This window comes from Oncorhynchus gorbuscha, linkage group LG01, assembly GCF_021184085.1.
Source record: "Oncorhynchus gorbuscha isolate QuinsamMale2020 ecotype Even-year linkage group LG01, OgorEven_v1.0, whole genome shotgun sequence".
Classification (NCBI taxonomy): Eukaryota; Metazoa; Chordata; class Actinopteri; order Salmoniformes; family Salmonidae; genus Oncorhynchus; species Oncorhynchus gorbuscha.
In genome coordinates, this window is record NC_060173.1 from 17,428,968 (window position 1) to 17,451,905 (window position 22,938).

General features: G+C 41.7%; 1 protein-coding gene across 1 annotated transcript in view; it reads right to left on the bottom strand.

Moving 5' to 3' along the window:
* The window catches only part of LOC124033898 (laminin subunit beta-1-like), a 31,965-nt gene extending 11,701 nt beyond the window's left edge, over positions 1 to 20,264 (bottom strand). The window contains exons 1-17 of the mRNA XM_046346306.1: positions 20,119 to 20,264; positions 19,387 to 19,559; positions 16,961 to 17,102; positions 15,016 to 15,089; positions 13,464 to 13,652; positions 13,260 to 13,323; positions 12,858 to 13,060; positions 9,816 to 9,936; positions 9,410 to 9,598; positions 8,177 to 8,353; positions 7,954 to 8,066; positions 6,288 to 6,367; positions 5,939 to 6,074; positions 5,661 to 5,819; positions 5,347 to 5,474; positions 4,987 to 5,107; positions 4,595 to 4,796 (exon numbers count right to left, since the gene is read on the bottom strand). Coding sequence (XP_046202262.1) covers positions 4,595 to 4,796; positions 4,987 to 5,107; positions 5,347 to 5,474; positions 5,661 to 5,819; positions 5,939 to 6,074; positions 6,288 to 6,367; positions 7,954 to 8,066; positions 8,177 to 8,353; positions 9,410 to 9,598; positions 9,816 to 9,936; positions 12,858 to 13,060; positions 13,260 to 13,323; positions 13,464 to 13,652; positions 15,016 to 15,089; positions 16,961 to 17,102; positions 19,387 to 19,559; positions 20,119 to 20,149 — 2,302 coding nt within the window. The 5' untranslated portion in view covers positions 20,150 to 20,264. The remainder of the gene's footprint in view (positions 1 to 4,594; positions 4,797 to 4,986; positions 5,108 to 5,346; positions 5,475 to 5,660; positions 5,820 to 5,938; positions 6,075 to 6,287; positions 6,368 to 7,953; positions 8,067 to 8,176; positions 8,354 to 9,409; positions 9,599 to 9,815; positions 9,937 to 12,857; positions 13,061 to 13,259; positions 13,324 to 13,463; positions 13,653 to 15,015; positions 15,090 to 16,960; positions 17,103 to 19,386; positions 19,560 to 20,118) is intronic.
* Between the last annotated feature and the right edge of the window lie 2,674 nt (positions 20,265 to 22,938).

Genomic DNA, 22,938 nt, shown 5'->3' on the forward strand with positions numbered 1-22,938 from the left:
TGACAGGGCCTGTAACCTTCTCAATAGACGAGTGGAAAGAAAGAGAAAGCCAGGGACCAGACATTCCATAGAAGACATTGAGTCCATGTAGAGGAGAAAGACAAGTGAACTGGTATTCACTGGGTCACATCATGGGAGTGGGATTTTAGGCTAGCATGGGCGTGTGTGTGGTGTGTGTGTGTTCAAGCTTACGTACATGCAACCTTACAGAGTGTAAGTGTTGTGTCCCTATATCCACTAAACATCCCCCAGCGGGTACTGACATGCTCTAAGCCAGACTCTGCCCAAACCTAGACTCCTTCAACACTATCCTCTGAAGTCTCTGCTGCCCTCATAAATCTGAAACTCCTCTAAACCACTATTGTTTAAGGGGACACCACAGCAATGTGGGAACCTTCAGATCTAGGATAGGCAAATTATTTATGGGACTAGATTATTGCACGCAGAACTTGAAGACGGTGGTTAAGACTCTCTGATCGTTACCAACTGCTAAGACTGGGGTAAGACTTAAAAGGGGCGGCAGGGTAGCCTAGTGGTTAGAGCGTTTGACTAGTAACCGGAATGGTTGCAAGTTCAAACCCCCGAGCTGACAAGGTACAAATCTGTCGTTCTGCCCCTGAACAGGCAGTTAACCCACTGTTCCTAGGCTGTCATTGAAAATAAGAATTTGTTCTTAACTGACTTGCCTAGTTAAATAAAGGTTCAAATAAATAAATAAATAAAAATTTAAAAAGGGACCTGCGAAACCACATGATTTGTAAAGACCTGCACAATGTGTAGATGAGGGACCTACATCTGTGCAGGAGACCTCAAAAAACCTGCTAAGTGAGACAAGATTATGTGACTTTCACAGCTGGGAGGATTTGAACTCATACTGACTGCATTCCCAAGAAAAAATGTATACAATAAAATCATATCATATTTCATTAACAATTCATTCTCATTTAACTACATGTTGCAATTTAAGTGCCATGATATAAATGCTATGTTTAGTTTTCCTTGATGCTTGCATGTGTAAGAAAAGTTCTCCTCAAGATAATAGAGTATTATATTTGACTTCATCCTTTACATTATGTTATAGTCTTGTAATCTAATCAGACCACCTACATGAATAAATCCATGAAATCTGTCCTCCGATAGCATGGACCCGTATATACTACTAGACTGGCAGCAGAGACATGTTCTCACTCTGTCTGGCAGGGTAAGAGATTTAGTGCTGTGGCGGGCTGAGAAAGTTCCTCTGTGGTCTTTTCAGTGTGTCAAGATCCAAAGGGCTTATAATCAAGCTTAGGGCCCCAGGGTCCAATACAAGTCCACACATGAGGAGAGTAGACAGACATAGTGTAACTGTTGATGAGGGACATTGGTTGGAAACTGAAGACAACAGTAAGATGCCAGAGGCACGGGAAGGGATAAGGTACAGAATGAAAGGAAATAAAGAGAGAAGAAAAGAACGGGATTGAAACAGCTGATGTATAGAGGAGAGAAGATATAATTTTAGTGTAGGGAGTGTACGAGGAGATGGACTGAGGATGATTGTCAGACGGAGGTCAACATTGGAATGAAATCCTGTCATTTCCAAACAATGCCGACCAGGGTCAATTGTATGTGATTGACACACAAACTTTATGACAATGACCTTTAGTTAAGAAACCTTCTTTAGTTAAAGTGGAACTGGCAGCGTTTGAACTACTTTGCAGATATGAAACAAATAGGCAATCATAATATCAGTGAACATGTTTAAAATCCCAGTTTATGCTACAAAACCAACTGCATAAAAATAGGTTATATTTGAGTCAAAATTCCATGACGTTGAGTAAGCTATTGTTGTCAGAATAGATGGATGCAGTTCAATGCATAATTAATATAACTAATTCACCAATACATTTCTTGGTAGTCCAGCAAATATTGCTATCAGGTTGTAAATCACAGCTGGCCTGGTACATTGTTTGCTGCCTCCAGCAATTCAGGTTCACTGTTTCATTGACTGAATAACTTGGACAAAAACAGACAACTGTAAATAAGGCTGGGAATGTCAATACAATCGAACTAGCAAGGGCAATGACCAGATAACATGGCTAATAGGCTAGCTTATCCATTTATGTAGCAAGCTAAAAACACAGAGCCTAACGTTAGCTAGCCAACTAGCTAGCTGCTGGGAGGATGTCTTGTTATTTGATGAGTGGATGAGTTTTTCGGTGGCAACAGCTAGAGATATAGGTGTCATTTGGTTAGCTAGCAAGACATGTGAAATTTCTAGCTATGCTGAACTTGAATGACAATCCACAGTTAGCATATCTCTTAGTTGTCAATCAAATCTATCTTGGCCAGGTCGCAGTTGCAAATGAGAACTTGTTCTCAACTAGCTTACCTGGTTAAATAAAGGTGAAATTATTATTTTTTTTTTTTTTTTTAAATGCAGTTAGCATTAATCAAATGGGCGGACGGGCGGGCAGGCATGCAGGCAAGTTCCCATTCAGTTGTCAAAACGTGGGTTGAGAAATCAGTTGTAAATTCAATTGATTGGACATGATTTGGAAAGGCACACACTTGTCTATATAAATAAAAATACAACTTTGATTTATATAAGGTCCCACAGTGACAGTGCATGTCAGAGAAAAAAACAAGCCATGAGGTCGAAGGAACTGTGCGTAGAGCTCAGAGACAGGATTGTGTCGAAGCACAGATCTGGGGAAGGGTACCAAAAAATGTCTGCAGCATTGAAGGTCCCCAAGAACAAGGTGGCTGTTACGTTCCCCAGTTTATGTGTTGTAGTTTGTGTATTTGCATGTGTTTATTTCAGGAAAATGGCTTCCTGAAATCCCTCAAGCAGCTGATTGGTCGACTCCATGGCTAATTGGAGAGCTGACCCCGCCCCATCGTCAAGACAGCTGTCTCCAATTACCCATTCCATTTGAAGATATATAAATGCCAGTGTTCTGTTCAGGAGAGAGAATTTTGTAGGAAAGAGATTTTGCTGGGAGTTCATTGCTGGGAGTTCATTGCTGGGAGTTCATTGCTGGGAGTTCATTGCTGGGAGTTCATTGCTGGGAGTTCATTGCTGGGAGTTCATTGCTGGGAGTTCATTGCTGGGAGTTTGTTGCTCAGATAGAGCTTATTTGATGTTGTTTGTTTGTGAAATTGTTTAATATTCTGTTTAATTTGTTCCCAGGGGGGAAGGGGAAGGCACCTAGGGAGTGCTTAGGCAAGAGGCCCGCGGGCATACATATACCCGTAGCATATTCGCTGTCTAGGCACACTAGGTAAGACCTGGGTGGACCACCCCCTGTATTTTGGTTAGTTAGGGCACCAGGTGGTGCTAAATTAGGTAAGTAGTGGGTAGGCAGGTAAGATAGGAGAGGGGGGTGGGCTTTGAGATTTACTTTCTTTGCTTTGGTTCTGTCCAGCCCCTTTTCCCCATATTACCGTATAAAGTCCTTGTAAATGGTACCACATTCTGTCTGTTGTCATCCTTATTCGCACCTACAGTCCATACCTTTTTCACTTCACGAAGAGTTTAGTTGTAGCAGGGTGTCGCGTTCCCTCTTCATAGAGGCGTGCGTAACAGTGGCCTCCATCATTCTTAAATAGAAGAATATTGGAACAACCAAGACTATTCCTAGAGCTGGCCTCATGGCTAAATTGAGCCATTGAAAGGGGCTTTGGTCAAGGAAGTGAACAAGAACCCAATGGTCACTCTGACAGAGCTATAGAGTTCCTCTGTGGAGATGGGAGAAACTTCCAAGGACAACTCTCTGCAGCACTACACCAATCAGGCCTTTATGGTAGAGTGGCCTGATGGAAGCCACTCCTCAGTAATAGGTACATGGCAGCCTGCTTGGAGTTTGCCGAAAGGCACCTAAAGATTCTCAGCCCATGAGAAACAATATTATCTGGTCTGATAACCAAGATTGAACTCTTTGGCCTGAATGCCAAGCGTCACATCTGGAGAAACCTGGCAACATCCCTATGGGGAAGCATGATGGTGGCAGCATCATGCTATCAGAATGTCCTTCAGTGGCAGGGACTGGGAGACTAGTCAGGATTGATGCAAAGATGAATGGACAAAGCACAGAGAGATCCTTGATGAAAACATGCTCCAGAGTGCTCAGGGCCTCCGACTGGGGTGAAGGTTCACCTTCCAACAGGACAATGACCCTAAGCACACAGCCAAGACAACACAGGAGTGGTTTTGGGACAAGTCTCCAAAAGTCCTTGAGTGGCCCAGCCAGAGCCTGGACTTGAACCCGATCTAACATCTCTGAAGAGACCTGAAAATAGCTGTGCAGCAACGCTGGCCATCCAACCTGACAGCTTGAGAGGATCTGCAGAGAAAGAATGGGAGAACCTCTCCAAATATATAAGTGATCGCTTCTCATAAAATGTAAAAAAAATAATTTAAAAAAGGCATATTCTTCCTAGGGGTATATAAGAACAGATTTTAATACGATGTTAAGTTGCTAAAATGCTGTCAGTTCCACTTTCAGTTAAAAATACCTTTAGTTAAGATACCCTTTTAGACCCTTAGTTGAGAAACACATACATGAGCAAACAAGTATGTTCAAGCACACATGACTGGAGTGTGGTGCCATACCTTTAGCTCCCTGGTGCAGCAGAGCAGATACGCTGAAGATAAAGTTGCGGCAGATGTCTGTGGACGGGGTCTTCACTACGCTCTGACTATTCTCCAGACAGCGGTAGCGCTGGAAGGTATTCCAGGCACTGCTGGTGGCCAAGTCACCGCCCCCAGAGCCAGTGAAGATCTCCAGGTTCTTACAGTGGGGCATCAGCACAATCTAGACGGAGATGAAAGTTACAGGAGATGGAATGAGATTTAGTATGGAGTCAGTAAGGGCCCAATCCTAATATGAAATCCTAGTAACTGAAATTTCTGCCCAAGTCTCGAATAGACATCGATGGATATTTCAAGCAAGAGTCAGAGTTGTGTCGATGTGTTTGACAGTGTGTGTGTGTGTGGGAACTAACCGAGTCGATGAGTGTATATGGGGACTGGACGTCACTGAGTGCGGAGTAGAGGGGCAGACTCAGACGAACAGTGTAGTTCATCCCTGCCTCGAAACACACTGGTCTGGGGAGCACTGCATATCTGAAGAGACAAGAGAGAGATGGATGTCAGAAAACACATGTTTAAAAATACTCCTATGACACACACACTAAATCAGTGTTTTCAAAGGGGAACCCTCAGGGCCCTCAGGGTGCATTCAAGGTAACAGTTCATTTTAAGACTACACAGACTCAGAGAATACCTAATATCTCACACCCACCCACCAGTTACCAAACAGTCCTCCTTCCGCAACACTGACAGAGGAGGCAGTGTGTGTTTACCGTGATCCGGGGTGGAGGGATATCATCTGGTTGTCGTCGTCAGGCATGGTGTTGGCACAGCGACTGTCAGCTGAAATCACACTGGGCCGCATCACCGTCATCAACACCTCCTCCCACTGGTCTGGTAACTACGGCAACGTAACAGGCACATATACATTGGTAAACAGGTAAACAAAAGGGTAATGACAGGACCATGACAAGCAGCGACATTACCTAACATAATCAATTAAGTAAAGAAAGAAATGAAAACCCTCTGACACTCATGTGCCCCGGAGTTTACGTCCATTGGGAAGGCAGTATGTTCTGGGACTGACCTGAGGCTCGTAGCGGATGAGGATGTCGTACTCCATGGAGTGGGGGATGTTGTCGATGGAGAACTCCAGGTAGGCCCCCTCTGGAACATTGACGAAACCTATCCCTGTCCAAGTGGGGCTACGGTCCTGAGGGTGGGGTCTCTGCACGACTGTCACACCCTGGAGATAGAGAGGGAGAAAAGAGTCACGGATTAGTAGGGAACACCCATGATCCCAGAAGAACTTAGAAGAAGAAAGACACATCAGGGTCATTGGCCAAAGGTAGAAAGGTAACTCACAGGTCCAAATTTGGCGTCCTCTGCCTCGTAGGTGTAGTGGTCCAGGGCAATGAAGTAGAAGCCTGACTCCACCTGGTCACAGCGCCGGCCAAACATGTGTTCTCGACACACACATTGACCAGTCTCCTGGGAACAACTGGAGTGAGAGAGGGGACAGGGAGGGAATGTCAGGGAGTTTAATCAGAGTTAAAAAAGTGTTCATCTTAGTGTTGCATTCAAGGTAACAGTTCATTTTAAGACTTCTGTGGCTGTATGAAAAGAGGCAACTATGAAGAATCGTTTAGAAATTATATATTTTTTAAGTGAGGCATTTAGATTAACGAATTAGCCAGGTGAACTTTGAGCTCACTCGTTATTGATGGCTCCACCCAGGTCACAGTCACATGGTCTGCAGCCATCCATGTCATTGCTTAGCCCCCAGTGCTGAGGCTGTAGGACACACAAATACACACACACACACACACACACACACACACACACACACACGCACATTGTTAAAAACAACCCTTTAATGACACCCATCTATACACAATACCCCACAATGACAAAGTGAAAACATGTTTTAAGACATTTTTGCATATGTATAGAAAATCTTATGCATAAATATCTAATTTATATAAGTATTCACACCCCTGGGTCAATACTTGGTAGAAGCTCCATTGGCAGCGATTACAGTCTTTCTGGGTAAGTCTCTAAGAGCTTTCCACACATGGATTGTACAACATTTGGTCATTATTCTTTTTTAAATTCTTCAAGTAGACAGAGCCAGGTTTTACTCTACAGTACGCTTAGCTCCATTTTGTAAAAAAAATGTATCCTGAAAAAATCCCCAGTCCTTAACGATTACAAGCATACCCATAACATGAAGCAGCCACCATTATACTTGAAAATATGGAGAGTGGTATTCAGTAATGTGTTGTTTTGGATTTGTCCCAAACATAACACTTTGTATTCAGGACAAAAAGTTAATTGCTTTGCAACATGTTTTGCAGTAAAACTTTAGTGCCTTCTTGTAAACAGGATGCATATTTTGGAATATCTTTATTCTGTAAAGGCTTCCTTCATTTGAATCTCTCAATTAAGTTAGTATTGTGGAGTAACTACATTTTTGTTTATCCATCCTCAGTCTTCTCCTAGCACAGCCATTCAACTCTGTAACTGTTTTAAAGTCACCATTGGCCTGATGGTAAAACCTCTGAGTGGTTTCCTTCCTCTCCGGCAACTGAGTTAGGAAGGATGACTGCATCTTTGTAGTGACTGTATTGATACACCATCCAAAGTGTTATAATAACTTCACCATGCTCAAAGTGATATTCAATGTCTGCTTGAAAAAAAAATCAAACTACCAATAAGTGCCCTTCTTTGCCAGGCATTGAAAAACCTCCCTGGTCTTTGTGGTTGAATCTGTGTTTGTAATTCACTGCTCGAATGAGGGACCTTACGGATAATTGTATGTGTGGGGTACAGAGATGAGGTAGTCATTCAAAAATCATGTTAAACACTATTATTGCACACAGAGTCCATGCAAATTATTATGTGACTTGTTAAGCACATTTTCACTCCTGAAATATTTCGGTTTGCCTTAACAAAGGGGATGAATATCTATTGACTCAAGACATTTCAATTTCTAATTTTAATTTATTTGTAAAAAAAGGTATATATAAAAAAATATATAATATTAATAACGTTGAAAAACATAACATCACTATGACATTATGGGGTATTGTGTGTAGGCCAGTGACTCCAACAAATATTCCATTCAGGCTGTAACACAACAAAAGTCAAGGGGTGTGAAAACGTTCTGAAGCCGTGTGTGTAGTAGATGTGTGTAGCAGATGTGTGCAGCAGATGTGTAACTAGTGGCCATTGGTGACGTCAAATGTCATGAGATCATAAGTCAACTGTCTCTCACAGAGTGAAAGCGTTAAGCTTTTGGTCCATCAGACAGCAATGTGCACTTTGATTAGCGACTCTTGCGTACAAAGCATGTAAATCAGAAGAACAAGGTTCCTTACAATACATTGGTCACAGTCCCTCCCGGTGACCAGGCGTTTGCAGTAACAGACTCCTGAGTCTGTATCACATGGGCTCCCTCCAGGAACTGTCCCCAGGGCATTACAGGTGCAGGCTGGGAAAAACAACAATTTATAGGTATTCAAATAAAATGTAGACATCTTACTGCTTGAAAAAGCTACAGACTCCAATAACACATGAGTAAATGTGTGTGTGAGCCTTTACCCATGCAGCCCAGAAGGTGGTCTCCCAAGCCGTAATGGGCCTGTTTGCACTGGTCACATTGCTCTCCCTCCACATTGGGCTTGCAGCGACACTGGCCAGCGATCAATCCAGACGACACATCAGTCATCCTGTCACAGATCCCACCGTTCAGAGAGCCCACCGGATCACAGTTACACGCTACAGAGATGGGGAAACATCAGGAATATTGAGTTAGGCATTATGATGTAAAATTGAGTATTGTGAGTGGAACTGGGGGAGTAGAAAGCTGTAATGGTGACTAGCTAACAGGACGAAGAAAAAATTGTGAAGTTCACATTCATGGAATGGAAGTCAGACTTAACAAGCAAAAGAAAATGGTCAAGCTCAGTATCGATGGGAGGTATTTGATCTTTCATAAGGAAAGTACATCCTCTTCAAGAAAGGTACACATTGTAATCTCTGAAGGTTATTTGAAAATCCCTTAACAATGTTCTTACATCTGCTTGAAGAATTTAGTAGCTACTGTAGCTACCTGCAGGCTAACAATAATATCAAACTGAATACCAAAGGGGAGAAAAGGCTTACAAAGGGTGTTACAGCATTATCGGGAAAGAGCAAGCAAGAAAGACATTTCACTGTACTTGTGCAAGTGACAATAAAAAACTTGAAACTTGAATGGACGTTCTCTCTCACACACCACAAACACAAAGACTCAAAACACTGGTGAGACAAGTGTGAAAAGCCTAACAAGTCCATCATTCACACATCAAAGCAGAGTAGGATGAAGTTCTCCCAGATGCTAATCTGAGGTCAGCATCCCCTGAGGCCTGAGGTCAATTTCTACCTAGAGCCATGAAAGCCTAGGGGGGAGGTGACACATGAGAAGGGTCTCTCTCCACGCTACAGTGGTTTGGAGTTAAAAGGAGATCACTGGTTTGGCTGATAAAGCTTCAAAAACCCAGGTGTTCCCTCTCAGATCCAGACCACAGAGGCAGGATCAAAGAGCCAGATGGGAGGAGGAGAAAATATACAAATATATTTCTGAAGCGAGACAGACAGTCACGGATGAGATGAGGGAGAGTGGGAGTGGAAGAGTGGAACAAACAGTAGAGGGTAAGAGGTGGAGAAGTAATGGGGAGAATATAACAGGATGCATAGATGGAAAGATGGATGAAGATAGGAAAAACTGGGTTTGGATGGTGGGGTGTGGAAGAGTTGAGGGGGTTGGAGTTTGAAGTTCAAGGTTCAACCTACGTTCACAGATACTGGGGTGACGGATGTCCCTCTCTGGGTGCTGGAAGTAGAAGGGTTTGCACTGTTCACAGTTGTGTCCCATAGTGTTGTGCTGGCACTCATTACACACACCACCGCTCACGTTACCCGTGGAGACGTATACTGCCATGTCGAAGTGACACGAGTCTGAGTGCTGGTTACAGTTACATTCTGCAGAGAGAGAGACAGATTGGAGGAAGGGGGGGAGGGGCAAAGACAACATGTTGATTCACAGTGTTTATAAAAAAGGCAGTTGGATGGTTGTAAACGGTCTGAGCAGACACTGCAGCCTGTCATCACAAATGATCAATTGAAAGGGGACACAAACTATAATATTCCCCTTTGGGAACTCTTTATTAAGACAGTTTGTTAGCTTAAGGTGGCTTACTTTTACAGGCGTTAGTATTGCGTCCCTCGGCTGGTCTCCATGGCAGGTCATGGTAGAAGTCCTGACACTTCTCACAGTTCAGCCCCATGGTGTTGTGGTTGCACATACAGTGGCCATGGACCTTAGGGAAAACATACAGAGACAGAGGTGAGAAACTAGCATTAATAAGCACTTACAAGCAGTGAATAAGCCATTACCTCACTGCTATGCATGTACATGAACGATTTATTGATATCCACCTTAAAATGATTTCACAGGCCATATTCAGGGTTTAATAGTGCAGTTCAGGGACCTATCAACTACTGTGCAGAGACTGAGGCCTCAGTGCTATTTGACTGTGCTCTCCTTGACCATCATGGTCAATTACATCTGAGATATCAGTGCAAAAGCAAAGGGAAACTACAGACGAAAGGCGGTATTCCTATTCCAGATGGCTGCAGGACATGTTTACAGTGTTGACTAGCTCTCATCTGTTCTGCATTAAACTGAATGGACAAATGCCAATTTGCTGACAAATAGACAGACTCAAACTAACAATTCAATATTAAAACCTTCAACAAAATGTCAGATACGTGCCACGCATTTGGTGTCATGACTTGAGCTGTTATAACAGGCACTATGTCACTCATGACAGGATTGTGTAGTTTTTGTGTTAGGCATCTTCAGGCAAGGTGTAACTCTATCTTGTTTTGTCTTTAAGACATTGTAATGTAAGATAATTAATTTGACAACCACTGCAAAATGGGTTTGAGAAGAATAAGAGAGTTTGATTTATCCTAAGTTTTGTTTAATTTATTTAACCTTTATTTAACTAGGCAAGTCAGTTAAGAACAAATTATTATTTACAATGATGGCCTAGGAACAGTGGGGTAAGTGCCTTGCTCAAGGGCAGAACGATAGATGTTTGCCTTGTCAGCTAGGAGATTCGATCTAGAAACCTTTCAGTTACTGGCCCAATGCTCTAACCACTAGGCTACCTGCTGCCCCAAAGTTAATAAGAGTTACTTTCCTATTTCTTAGTGAATAGGCTTTATAATAACAGTGAACAAGAGGTAGATTAGCCTAGCCGCAGACAGACACAGACTGTAAACAGACCATAGCAGAGACTAAACAGGAAGTGCACTGCCTTTTCTCTCCCTAGCATACACAGACAGACAAACATGTACACACACAGACACGTTGTCCACAAATACACACACACACAGTCTTCCAAGCACACACAGATGGAGAAACACATTCTCACAAACTCAGTTGTTCTCAAACAGTGACAAACACATGTAAATGCATAGCATTTTTTTAAAGTTATAATTTTTTTGATAAAACGATATTAAATATATTCACGTCACCAAAATAATTATTAAAACACACTGTTTTGCAATGAAGGTCTACAGTAGCCTCAACAGCACTCTGTAGGGTAGCACCATGGTGTATCCGAAGGACAGCTAGTTTCCGTCCTCCTCTGGGTATATTGACTTCAATACAAAACCTACGAGGTTCATGGTTATCACCCCCTTCCATAGACTTACACAGTAATTATGACAATTTCCGGAGAACGTCCTCCAAACTAGCATAGCTCTTGCAGCATGAACTGACATGTTGTCCAACCAATCAAAGGATCAGAGAATGAATCTAGTACTGAAAGCATATGCTACAGCTAGCTAGCACTGCAGTGCATAAAATGTGGTGAGTAGATGACTCAAAGAGAGAAAAAGACAATAGTTTAACAGTTTTGAACAAATTAATTTCTTTAAAATTGAAAGAGAAGCAAGAGAGAGAGATAGCTATATTTAGTTGTATTTCTTTCACTTTCACTTAGCAAGAAAATGCTGCTAGCTAGTTTAGCCTACTCAAACAACCGACTAAAATAGTGAAGGATGCTATGTTAGCTAGCTGGCTATGGCTATCCAACACTGAAACTTTTCCAAGTCAAGTTAAGATTTTGGTTTGATTAATTTATTGCCACTGGGGCCCACTGGTGTAACTGCTAAACTGCTTGCTAACTGTACACCGTACTGCATGAAGCGGGATTACTAACGTGTTAGTTCTAGTAGCTATGTTGACTGATGTTAGCTAATATGGTGACAACAATGTTGGCTGTGTGTAGTGGTTATGATATGAAGATTTAGCTTGGAAATGTTTTTTCGCATGGTCACAGACAGCTGATTTGTTGTGCACTGAAGCCCACAAGCAAAGGAAAAGATGAAAGGAGGAGCACACTTAGATGCGAGAAGGAATTAACGACCGAACGGATCATGCTGTTTGTATGTGGCTTCTTTGAAAGTGAACTGTGTTTGCATGTGATCAGGTGTGTATTCATTCTGCCGATTGTGCTGAAAAATGTTTCTTAAACAGAAGTAACAGGGATAAACATACCTGAAAAGAAAATCTTGTTTGCAACTGTTGGACTAATGATTACATCCAAGATCAGCCAGATCATTCCACAGAGGGCCGTATCTGCGGGATTTGCTCCAACCTTGTACTTGATAGATTAATTAAGGTCACTAATTAGTAGGGAACTCCCCTCACCTGGTTGTCTAGGTCTTAATTGAAAGAAAAAACTAAAAACCCTCCGACATTTGGCCCTCCGTGGAAGGAGTTTGTTACAGCTGAGCTAGAGGCAGGCAAACATATGCAAGGCAGTATTGAATGTGCCACTGTCTGTCTCCTTGATTACTCAAAATGTTTCTCTTGACCTGTGTAACTACGCTGTAAACTGTCATTCATAGGCTAGGTTGTAGCAACCTCATGGTCTGTATAGGGGAAATTTGAGAATCATGTAGTAGCCTAAACCTATCGATGTTACATTGAGCTGGGTGAATGGAATATGAATGATAGTCATCCAATATGCTGTAATAGAAATAAAGCCATGCTCTTAAAAAAATGTGCATCCTCTCTCATCTTAAATGGCACCGACTGCCACTGACCTAAGGAGACCTGGTGTGCTACAGAAAACAAAACAGGCAATCAACTGGGTGATGGCGGGTTTGTGGGACTATGTAGTAAGTGATGAAAAGTAGGATAATCTTATCATCAAGAACTCACCATTCCCTCAACAACATCCCCAGACCCATCGACGGGCGCGCACTCGGAGGCATGTCCGTAGCAGAAGCAGTTACCCCGTACCACCAAGTCGTAGACAGCGTAGTAGTACTTCTCCTTGATCTCCATGCGGGAGTCCAACAGGTTGTCTCCCAGTGTGTGCAGCTTGGTGAACTTCACCCTTAGGTTGGTGATCTTCAACATGTCTAAAGGAGAAAGAGACATGTGTTAGCCATTAGCTTGTAGCCCTGAGGTCATTGTGTGTAAACATTTATTTTGCAGGTACAGTATAGTTGGTTAATAAGCAACACATAGCTGGTATTTGTCCAAAAATGGGAAGGATAATAATAATAACTTATTAGCAAACATTAATCATTAAGTACACATATTATAGCTGGAACTTACTTTGGATTCTGGGGCTGTAGGGATCTTCAATACGGAAAACTGGATCCAAAACTCGGAAGATGACCTACAGAGACAGATGGGTTTATGGTCAGTGGGATTACACTATTTTTTCAAATGGCTTCTTTTCTCTCAATACATCCAGAATATTGTGTCATATGTAATTAGTTATTACTTCGTTATTACTCAGTCATAAAAAACACACACCTCTCCCTCTGTCGATGGTTCGATGTCGGAGTAATGTGAATCGCAGATGACGTCATCCACTTTCTGCATGGGCCCCGAGGATATGGCAGGGAATGCTGACTCACAGTCGTAGGCGAAGTAGCGGTACACCTGCCAGTTCTTCCCAAAGTCGGCCGACCGCTCAATCACCATGGCAGCAGGCCGGAAGGTCTGTCATAGAGGAAAAACCATACTTATGCATCTTGGTGATATGCACTGAGGTTACAACCAGCAATTTGACCATGAGTGATCTGGAAAATGGCCCACTTTTTCTAAACATACATCATCCGCTATAATCAAAGATGACGTGAGTACCATAGCCAGGAGAGAAATGTATTATGATTTATTAGGATCCCCATTACCCAACGTCAATGGCGACGGCTAGTCTTATTGGGGTCCGACATATAACGAAAAAAGACATTACAGACTAAATACTTTACAATTGACATACATTTAAAAACATTAACATGTAGTAAATGTGTGCGTCTATCAGTTACACATACCTGTCAGTACATACACACAACAAGTAGGTCACATGGGGGAGAGGCTTTGGGCCTTGAGATTTTGCTTTATTTGTTTTTTGAAACCAGGTCTGGCCTATATTACTTTACTCACATTTGCAGCTCATTTATGCTGTGTAACAGGAATTTTGAGTTTAGGAAAGACTGCGTCACTTCTTGTTTTTATAAGAAACATTAATGTGTTGGAAATTCCAAATTGTTTGCATAGTCAACTTACACACACACTTACCCCACCAGACATGTCACCAGGGGTCTTTTCACAGTCCCCAGGTCCAGAACAAATTTAAGGAAACGTACAGTATTATACAGAGCCATGAGTCCATGGAACTCCCTTCCATCTTATATAATGCAAGTGAATTTCCAACACATTAATGTTTCTTATAAAAACAAGAAGTGACGCAGTCAGTCTTTCCTCAACTCTTAGCCAGGAGAGACTGCCATGCATAGTATCAATATTAGGTGTGAACTGATCGGAAAAGATTATAGACTATAATGCCATAATTAGAATGTCAATCCGGTTATACTACGGGAACATCTTTATGTTGAAATATCTATGGATATTAGGGACATAAGATATGTTTCTTCACATCCTTCCTATCATAAGCTGCTATCCATTGGGTATGTCTGTCACAGTACATTTATTCATAACTTGAAATTAATCTCAAATTGTTATTTCAGCTGTATTTGTCACACAAAATTGATGTCACAGTTTAGTTCAATATTGGCTGTATTACAAAATTCCTGTTACACAGCATAAATGAGCTGCAATTGTGAGTAAAGTGATACAGGCCAGATCTGTGTGGAGCGAACAACCCCAGACTGGTGGGCGGTCTGTTCTCCATTCCTCAGGCTCACACAGCTGTGTGTGTGTGTGTGTTTGTGTGTATGGTAGACCTCCCATGAGGCCAAGCTTTCTGATAATCTGCAGAGTAGACGGTCCAGCCAGCATCCCCTTACACACTACCCACGCTCCCCCACATTGAGCCCTCTGATCCGGCCTCCCCATTGGTTACCTTGAAGGTCATGATGAGGTGGGTGAAATGAAACTCTGCCTCCAAGTTCAGCTGGATGGTCACTTTCTCAAGACCTGGGGAAAGAAGGAAGAAGCGGGGGGAAAGAGACAAGGATGGAAAGGACAGGGGGAAAGAGACAAGGACGGAAAGGACAGGGGGAAAGAGAAAAAAGAGGTGGCCAAAAAATGTTAAAAGGGAGGGAGAGATAATTGGGACAGAGAGAAAATAGAGGGTCAAACGGCAAGGGAAGGATAGAATTTAAAAACGCGATGAAGTCAGAGAGGGTGGAGAGTGGAAGGAGAGACAGAAACATAAACATGAGTGTACATACAGGTTTCCAATTGAGCCAAGCATAACACAAGCTGGAATGGTTAACTATACATGACACTTATCCACTCTTCACAGTGCATCTTCTGGACCAAAAAACGTTAACATTAACTCTTCACCTCTCCCTTCATAGTATTTTCATGTTTGGTTCTGTTCTATGATATAAAGCTCATGGCTGCCCTTCTGATTCCTGACATTCTTCTTTGCCACAAAATGGGGCCGTGGGTTTTACGCATAGCTGCTGGGTAGTTTAAGCAGCAAATAACAACTTAACCATTTCAAATATCTCTATTTCTTTAGTGAAACTATTATTAATTGGTTATGTTTATTGTTTAGCAATAAGAGCAAGAACAAGCCACCACTTATCAATATGCAACAATGTATAACAGGAGAAATGCGTTACTTTAGCAACAACACAGAGTTCATGAACTAAGCACTAATGCACCCCCCCCCTAATCTTATATTGTAGAATGGGACTATTGAGTGTCAGTTTTACATTCGTTGTAGGGGAACCTCACCTGTGCTTGTAATAATTATAATTGTAATAATAATAATACATGTATTTTATATAGCGCATTTCATTTCAAGTAGAATCTCAAAGTCACTTTAAAAACAAAACAAACAAAATACAACTTAACAAAACAAATGTAGTAGGATCTGTGTGTTCTTGGGCAATGGTCTTGCACAGCTTTTGAGAAGACAGTTGAAAAAGCTAGTAAGAGGGTTGTGCTTTGAGCTGGGGCCTACTGGGACAGTGTTGTAATAGAGTGGATCTAGTACAGTAATGTCTGGATTATGAATGAAAATTCCCTGTCTCTTTTGCCAGGCCCATCTGTGTAGTTGGCCGCTCCACTAGTGAGTATTAACCTCCTTCCTGTTCTTCCGGAGAAATATTCCCACCGCTTTATCCTCGGCCAAACCTCCCCTAACTCCTATCAGATTACTTTCTGAATCTTATATCCTTCTAGCACTTTTTTGTGAGTTAACTCTTCAAGGCAAGATGCACTTGGGATAGCTGAATTTGTATCTAAGTTGTGGACGATTTCAATGCTTTTGGCCTCCTAATAATCATTAACAATGCTTCAAAACCAGGGGTCTTTAACTTGTTCTTTCCGAGGGACACTCTCCCAGGCAAACCGTGGCCCAGAGACATGCGCCAGCAGAAAAATGTTTTGCACATGTTTTGTCATTTCATCAGGTGAATGATAATGGCAAGGAGAAGTAATCAACATTTTAAAACTAATAGATTTGGTACATAGTTTTTTCAAAATAATTTTGACCTCCCCACATTATAATTGGAAGAGGAAGTGCAAACTCTGACATAGCCTATTAGCTAGAAAGGTAACTCCAAACACATGGAGTGTAACCCTGCCTCATCTAACAGCCACCTAGGTAATCATTCCCCACGGGTTAATCCTGTCATTCCAAAGTTTATAAACTGGTCATCAAGCAGCCATTGCTGCTTTCTCTTTGATGTCTCCCCTCACATTGATTAAAGGGGTTAGGTAAGGGATTGGAGGGTGAAAATATACTGAGGGGGGAAAGAAGACAGAGTCGCCTTTAATTGAACTCATCTACCTACTAGCTATACACCATTTTTTCCCCCACGAGAACTCACCATTCTCGGACTGCCACCAGGTTTTCAGGCGGTTGGGGGCGAATGTGGTCACGACATTCTCCACCCGGTGGCCGGTGGTGGTGTTCACCACGCTTTTGACATAGACGTCGGTGGAGTCACACACAAAGCATTTCTTCTCTTCCTGAAGAGACCGTGGAGATTGGGAGAAAGAGAGATAAAAATGTCAGTGGGATTCTTGGGATGCCAAGCCGATTTCTCCCAATCAGGTGAGGGTACAGATAACGAACATCTTTGAAGAGCCCATTCATACAGAATTCATTGAAATTGGGTATTTTATCAAGAGCAGATATAGATGCTGAAATAAGTGATTGAGCTAAATAGGGCCTTAATAACTACTTTAAAATTAGGAGTCTGTCTTGTCCTGGTCTCACTCACCAGTGAAGGCTTACCTTAGGCTGCTGACAATGCAGGTTTCATTTGGCCACCACATGTTCAGAAAACAGACTGTGTGCTCGTGTGTGTGTGTGTATGTGTGTGTGTGTGTGTGTGTGTGTGTGTGTGTGTGTGTGTGTGTGTGTGTGTGTGTGTGTGTGTGTGTGTGTGTGTGTGTGTGTGTGTGTGTGTGTGTGTGTGTGTGTGTGTGTGTGTGTGTGTGTGTGTGTGTGTGTGTGTGTGTGTGTGTGTGTGTGTGTGTGTGTGTGTGTGTGTGTGTGTGTGTGTGTGTGTGTATACACATGCTCAAGGGTTCAAATTCAGCACCATCTGGATTTCCTTCCATCTTTTCACCACTTGACAAGAAAACAACTTTACAAGATTGTAAACCTTCTATACATCCAGACCATGCAACAGAACAGTGTGTCCACAGCCACACACATTTGTTTGAATTCCAGCACCGATATGTGTTTGATAAGAAATGTAACCCTGTTGGATCACGTCTTTCACTGACACGATCTGGTTTCTCTCTCCTTCAGTGGTGACATAAATGTAATTAATTTAATTATATTAGATTTCCATCTTAAATTCTTTGCATGCTCAGGGCACACCATACTTTAAATCACAAGTATCAAGCCGAGTGTGCCTGTGGGTTTTCGCTCCTACCTTGTACTTGAGGGATGAATTAAGGTCACTGATTAGTAAGGAACTTCCCACACCTGGTTGTCTAGGGCTTAATTGAAAGGAAAAAACTAAAACCTGCAGACACTAGGCCCTCTATTAAATGAATGTGACACCCCTGCTTTAAAAATATGCTGAACACATCATAGAAGTGTTCACAAATACTCTACAGTTAAGGTGGTGGAGAACAAGAATCAGCCATTTCTAGTACATTTGATTTAGGTGGATACTGATCAAATAGGATGATGCCTAAAGCAAGGCAACCATTTATTTTCATGTAAGTGCACGGCAAAATTATTTGATGTTGGCTCCTCAAGTGATGGTTGTTTGATAGTTTGGATATCTCTAACCATGGAATGTCTGTGCCAATACAATGAGCCCCCATGCATCCAAGCTGCTGGCACAGACAGGTCCAAGTCATTGTTGTTCTGAACCTCAATAATGCTTCTAGAATGATTGTGTGATCCAGGAAGCAGTCTAGGCAACTCAGAGGGTCGTGCAACTCCTAAACCAATCATTCCCAAATCCTAAACATCTTTCCCACTCCTACGCTCATATTGAGAAAGCAGGAGCTTAAGAAAAAATATGTGAAAGGAAGTCCTTGTATTGACAATAAAAGCCCAAGGGATATTTGGAATATATCCCATGTATATATTCCACCCCCAACAGACAAGAGATTGACTGTAAACCTTACAGTAGTTATTATGAAATCTGAACGCCACATTGCCCACTGCAAGAGAATTTTAATTTTGAGCATGCATTTATTCCCCATTAAAATAATTAGGGGGGCTTTACTTACTGAGGAAATGAAACAATGTTGTCATTTAATATGTTATACTGTAATTAATGTTTAATTTTGAGTTAGCGACATAGCCTGTTTTGTGCCTCATTGCACTTTGTTTAGTAGTAGCCCAGATTACTTAGGAAAGGAATCCCCCTCCAGGCATGCAAGACAATGAATATAGCACCAATTTATTCTCAACACAAATTTTCACAAGGTCAAAACAATCTTTCCCATTTCCAAGAGCAAACACCCTCAGGTTAGCAATTACAGGAATGCTTTATTATGGAGCATATCTATGTATTGCTTATCTCCCTCGCTATTACAGGGATGAATGAGAGACTCCAAATGCTGCCCAGGGGCACAACAAATCAGAGCTTGCTTTTCGTGAATATTGAATATCGTTACTTTGACGCGCTCATGCCATTGAAATAATAACGAATCCTATTGATTGAACTGTTGTCAACTTGGCATAACAATATTTGTGTGATAGTTAATGAAGTATATAGGCCTATAATAACACCTGGGGCCTAGTCCAAATAGTCTCTGTACTTGTGCCAGAAGCATTTACCTGTAAATGACTAACGATACAGAACGGCTCGGGCCGGTGGAGGCCGCATGTGGAGTTGGAGGAGAGTTGGTGGGCTCTGCCGATGAGAAGGTCTCCCGTGGCGGGGTAGCAGCTCCCCTCTGTGCACACATCGCTGAACTCCGGTACCTGGGCAAGGACGCACGCCCCTGCGGCTACACAAAGAAGAGGAAAAATATTGAACAATGGAATTTATTCAATACAGGTTGTGGAGTGACGTTTTATTGTACAAAAATGTCGAAGACAAGTGGGCTATTAGATAAAATAGCCGAAGTATTAGAATAAAATACAAACGAAAAGTGCTCAGAGCTTTGGTCTCCCTGTTCATAAAACTTTTGAAACTCCATAATAAAAATGTACGTTTTAGTCGAAAACACAATCTGAAAAACAGGATATAAACCTTCAATTTCAATGGGTTTTTGATTTATATTCATGCCACATGTTCTTAAATTGTTTCATTCCGAGTTTATAACAAGAACAATATGTGTCATAGTCAAACAAAAAATACAAACAATTCCACATATGATGAATGAAATTAGCATACGAAACGTTGACTATTTAAACTTTTAGAACTAATATTCATTTAAATATGCTTAACTGTATTTTCTTCATTAGGCTACATGCAACGTTAATCATTGTGCACTTTCAGTTGACTCAATGTTGGACATGCGTTCTACAGAAAACATTTCAAAATGATAAAAATAATAAACTTACATAGCAGGGTCGCAATTTGAATGATCAACATTTTTGGTGTGCTTCCTCTCCCTGAGACTGTGTGTGGTTCCTTATGGTAGGGGTTTGCCCTCACGCCTTTCTTGTCCCGCTACTCCTCAAATCACCACTGAGAAAATTGAGTCATTTTTCTGTCCGCCTCGCCCTCAAGCATGCGCACAGGGTGTAACTCGCCAAAGCCTCTATTCGATAAATCCAGTGAAGTCCTATAACCAGCAGCTACAAATGCTCATCAACTAACTTGTATAGCTTGACGACCAATTACATAATAGATAAATCATTACCTGTGGGCTATCTGAAATGTGGCAGATCATTTGGAGGAGAAGGATCATGTTGACAGGTTCTCATTATGTTCACATTGAGAGAAAGTTCAAACTTACACATCTAATAGGATTGTAAATGTCTTCTCTCTCAGATACCAACCCCCACCTAGACCTACTCATCTAGAACAAAGGACATTCCTCCACTAAGGCAGGAAGCTGCCCTATTATGTCCCTAGGCTCAGGTAAAGCTGTGATAATATAGGTACTGAAGCCATACTACTAATTTACTGTACTGAAGAGAAATTAGGTTAAGAGCTTAAAACTTTCCTGTACAGTTGTTGGTAATGACAGATTACCAAAGACTAAACTATCACCTACAACCCTTAATTATTTGTCACAGGGTGTGTGTGTGTGTGTGTGTGTGTGTGTGTGTGTGTGTGTGTGTGTGTGTGTGTGTGTGTGTGTGTGTGTGTGTGTGTGTGTGTGTGTGTGTGTGTGTGTGTGTGTGTGTGTGTGTGTGTGTGTGTGTGTGTGTGTGTGTGTGTGTGTGTGTGTGTGTGTGTGTGTGTGTGTGTGTGTGTGTAAAAAGGGGGACTGTAGGAACAGATTCAATTAGCTTTTTGAGTCTGAGAAACTAGACTATGTTCACAGTCACTGAGAATATTGAAGAAAGAAAGACATTACTTGTGGTATTCATGAACCATTCCTTGGTTTACTGCTGAAAATGACATCCAAATTTAGGCTCCGTCCAGGGACAAATGACTAGTCCTAAAACACAGAAAAGTGGTCTCACTTGCAAAAATAAAGTCTTCATTAAATTAGGATAATACAGTGGCATTACAATCTCATTCTGAACGAATACAACCAACACACAAAAAATAATACAATCTGTCCATTCAAGAACAGAAAAATGCAACCAAAAACCACAAAGGTTAAAAAAGGTTCTCAAATAATAGCTCCCTCTTTTGTAATTAGCAGCATCACTGCTGATATTTCCTCTAATCTTCAATGCAGTGGATCAGTGGCAACCTGCAATTAGGTAGAGCCATTAGTGGTCTGTGAATTCCTCACGTCTAAAAACATGACCAGGGGGCAGGGAGGGAATGCAGACCCCAGTCTAAGACACATTCTCAGGGGTGAGTGGGCTAACTCTCCCCTGGGGGTATGAGATGGAACTCACCCCCAAGAGTCACTATAGGATTAGAGCAAACAATAGACCTGGCAATTGTTCAATCTACATGTATATCCATATATTTAGAACATACACTACCATTCCAAAGTTTGGGTTCACTTAGAAATGTCCTTGTTTTTGAAAGAAAAGCACATTTTATGTCCATTAAAATGACATCAAATTGATCAGAAATACAGTGTAGACCTTGTTAATGTTGTAAATGACTATTGCAGCTGGAAATGGCTGATATTTAATGGAATATCTACATAGGCGTACAGAGGCCCATTATCAGCAACCATCACTCCTGTGTTCCAATGGCACGTTGTGTTAGCTAATCCAAGTTTATCATTTAAAAAGGCTAATTGATCATTAGAAAACACTTTTGCAATTATATTAGCACAGCTGAAAACTGCTGGGTGAATTAAAGAAGCAATAAAATTGGCCTTCTTAAAACTAGTTGAGTATCTGGAGCATCAGCATTTGTGAGTTCGAAATTGCCAAGAAACTGAAGATCTCGTACAACGCCGTGCACTTCTCCCTTCACAGAACAGCACAAAGTGTCTCTAACCAGAATAAAAAGAGCCTAGTTTGAGAAACATGCACCTCACAAGTCCTCATCTAGCAGCTACATTAAATGGCCCCTGCAAAACACCAGCCTTAACATCAACAGTGAAGAGGTGACTCCGGGATATGTCAGACTGGCCAATTAAAATAAAATATTAAGATGGCCAAAAGAACACAGACACTGGACAGAGGAACTCTGCCTAGAAGGCCAGCATCCCGGAGAAGCCTCTTCACGGTTGATGTTAAGACGAGTGTTTTGCGGGTACTATTTAATGTAGCTGTCAGTTGAGGACTTGTGAGGCATCTGTTTCTCAAACTAGACACTCTAATGTACTTGGTCCTCTTGCTCAGTTGTGCACCGGGGCCTCCCACTCCTCTTTCTATTCTGGTTAGGGCCAGTTTGCGATGTTCTGTGAAGGGGGGAATAGTACACAGCATTGTACGAGATCTTAAGTTTTTGTCAATTTCATGCATGGAGTAGCCTTCATTTCTGAGAACAAGAATAGACTGATGAGTTTCAGAAGAAAGTTCTTTGTTTCTAGCCATTTTGAGCCTGTAAGTTGAATTCACAAATGCTGATGTTCCAGATACTCAACGAGTCTAAAGAAGGCCAGTTTTATTGCTTTTTTAATCAGACCAACAGTTTCATCTGTGCTAATATAATTGCAAAAGGGTTTTCTAATGAGCCTTTTAAATTATACATTTGGATTAGCCAACACAATGTGTCATTGGAACACATGGTTGCTGATAATGGGCCTATGTACACCTATGTAGATACTCCATTTAAAATCTGCCATTTCCAGC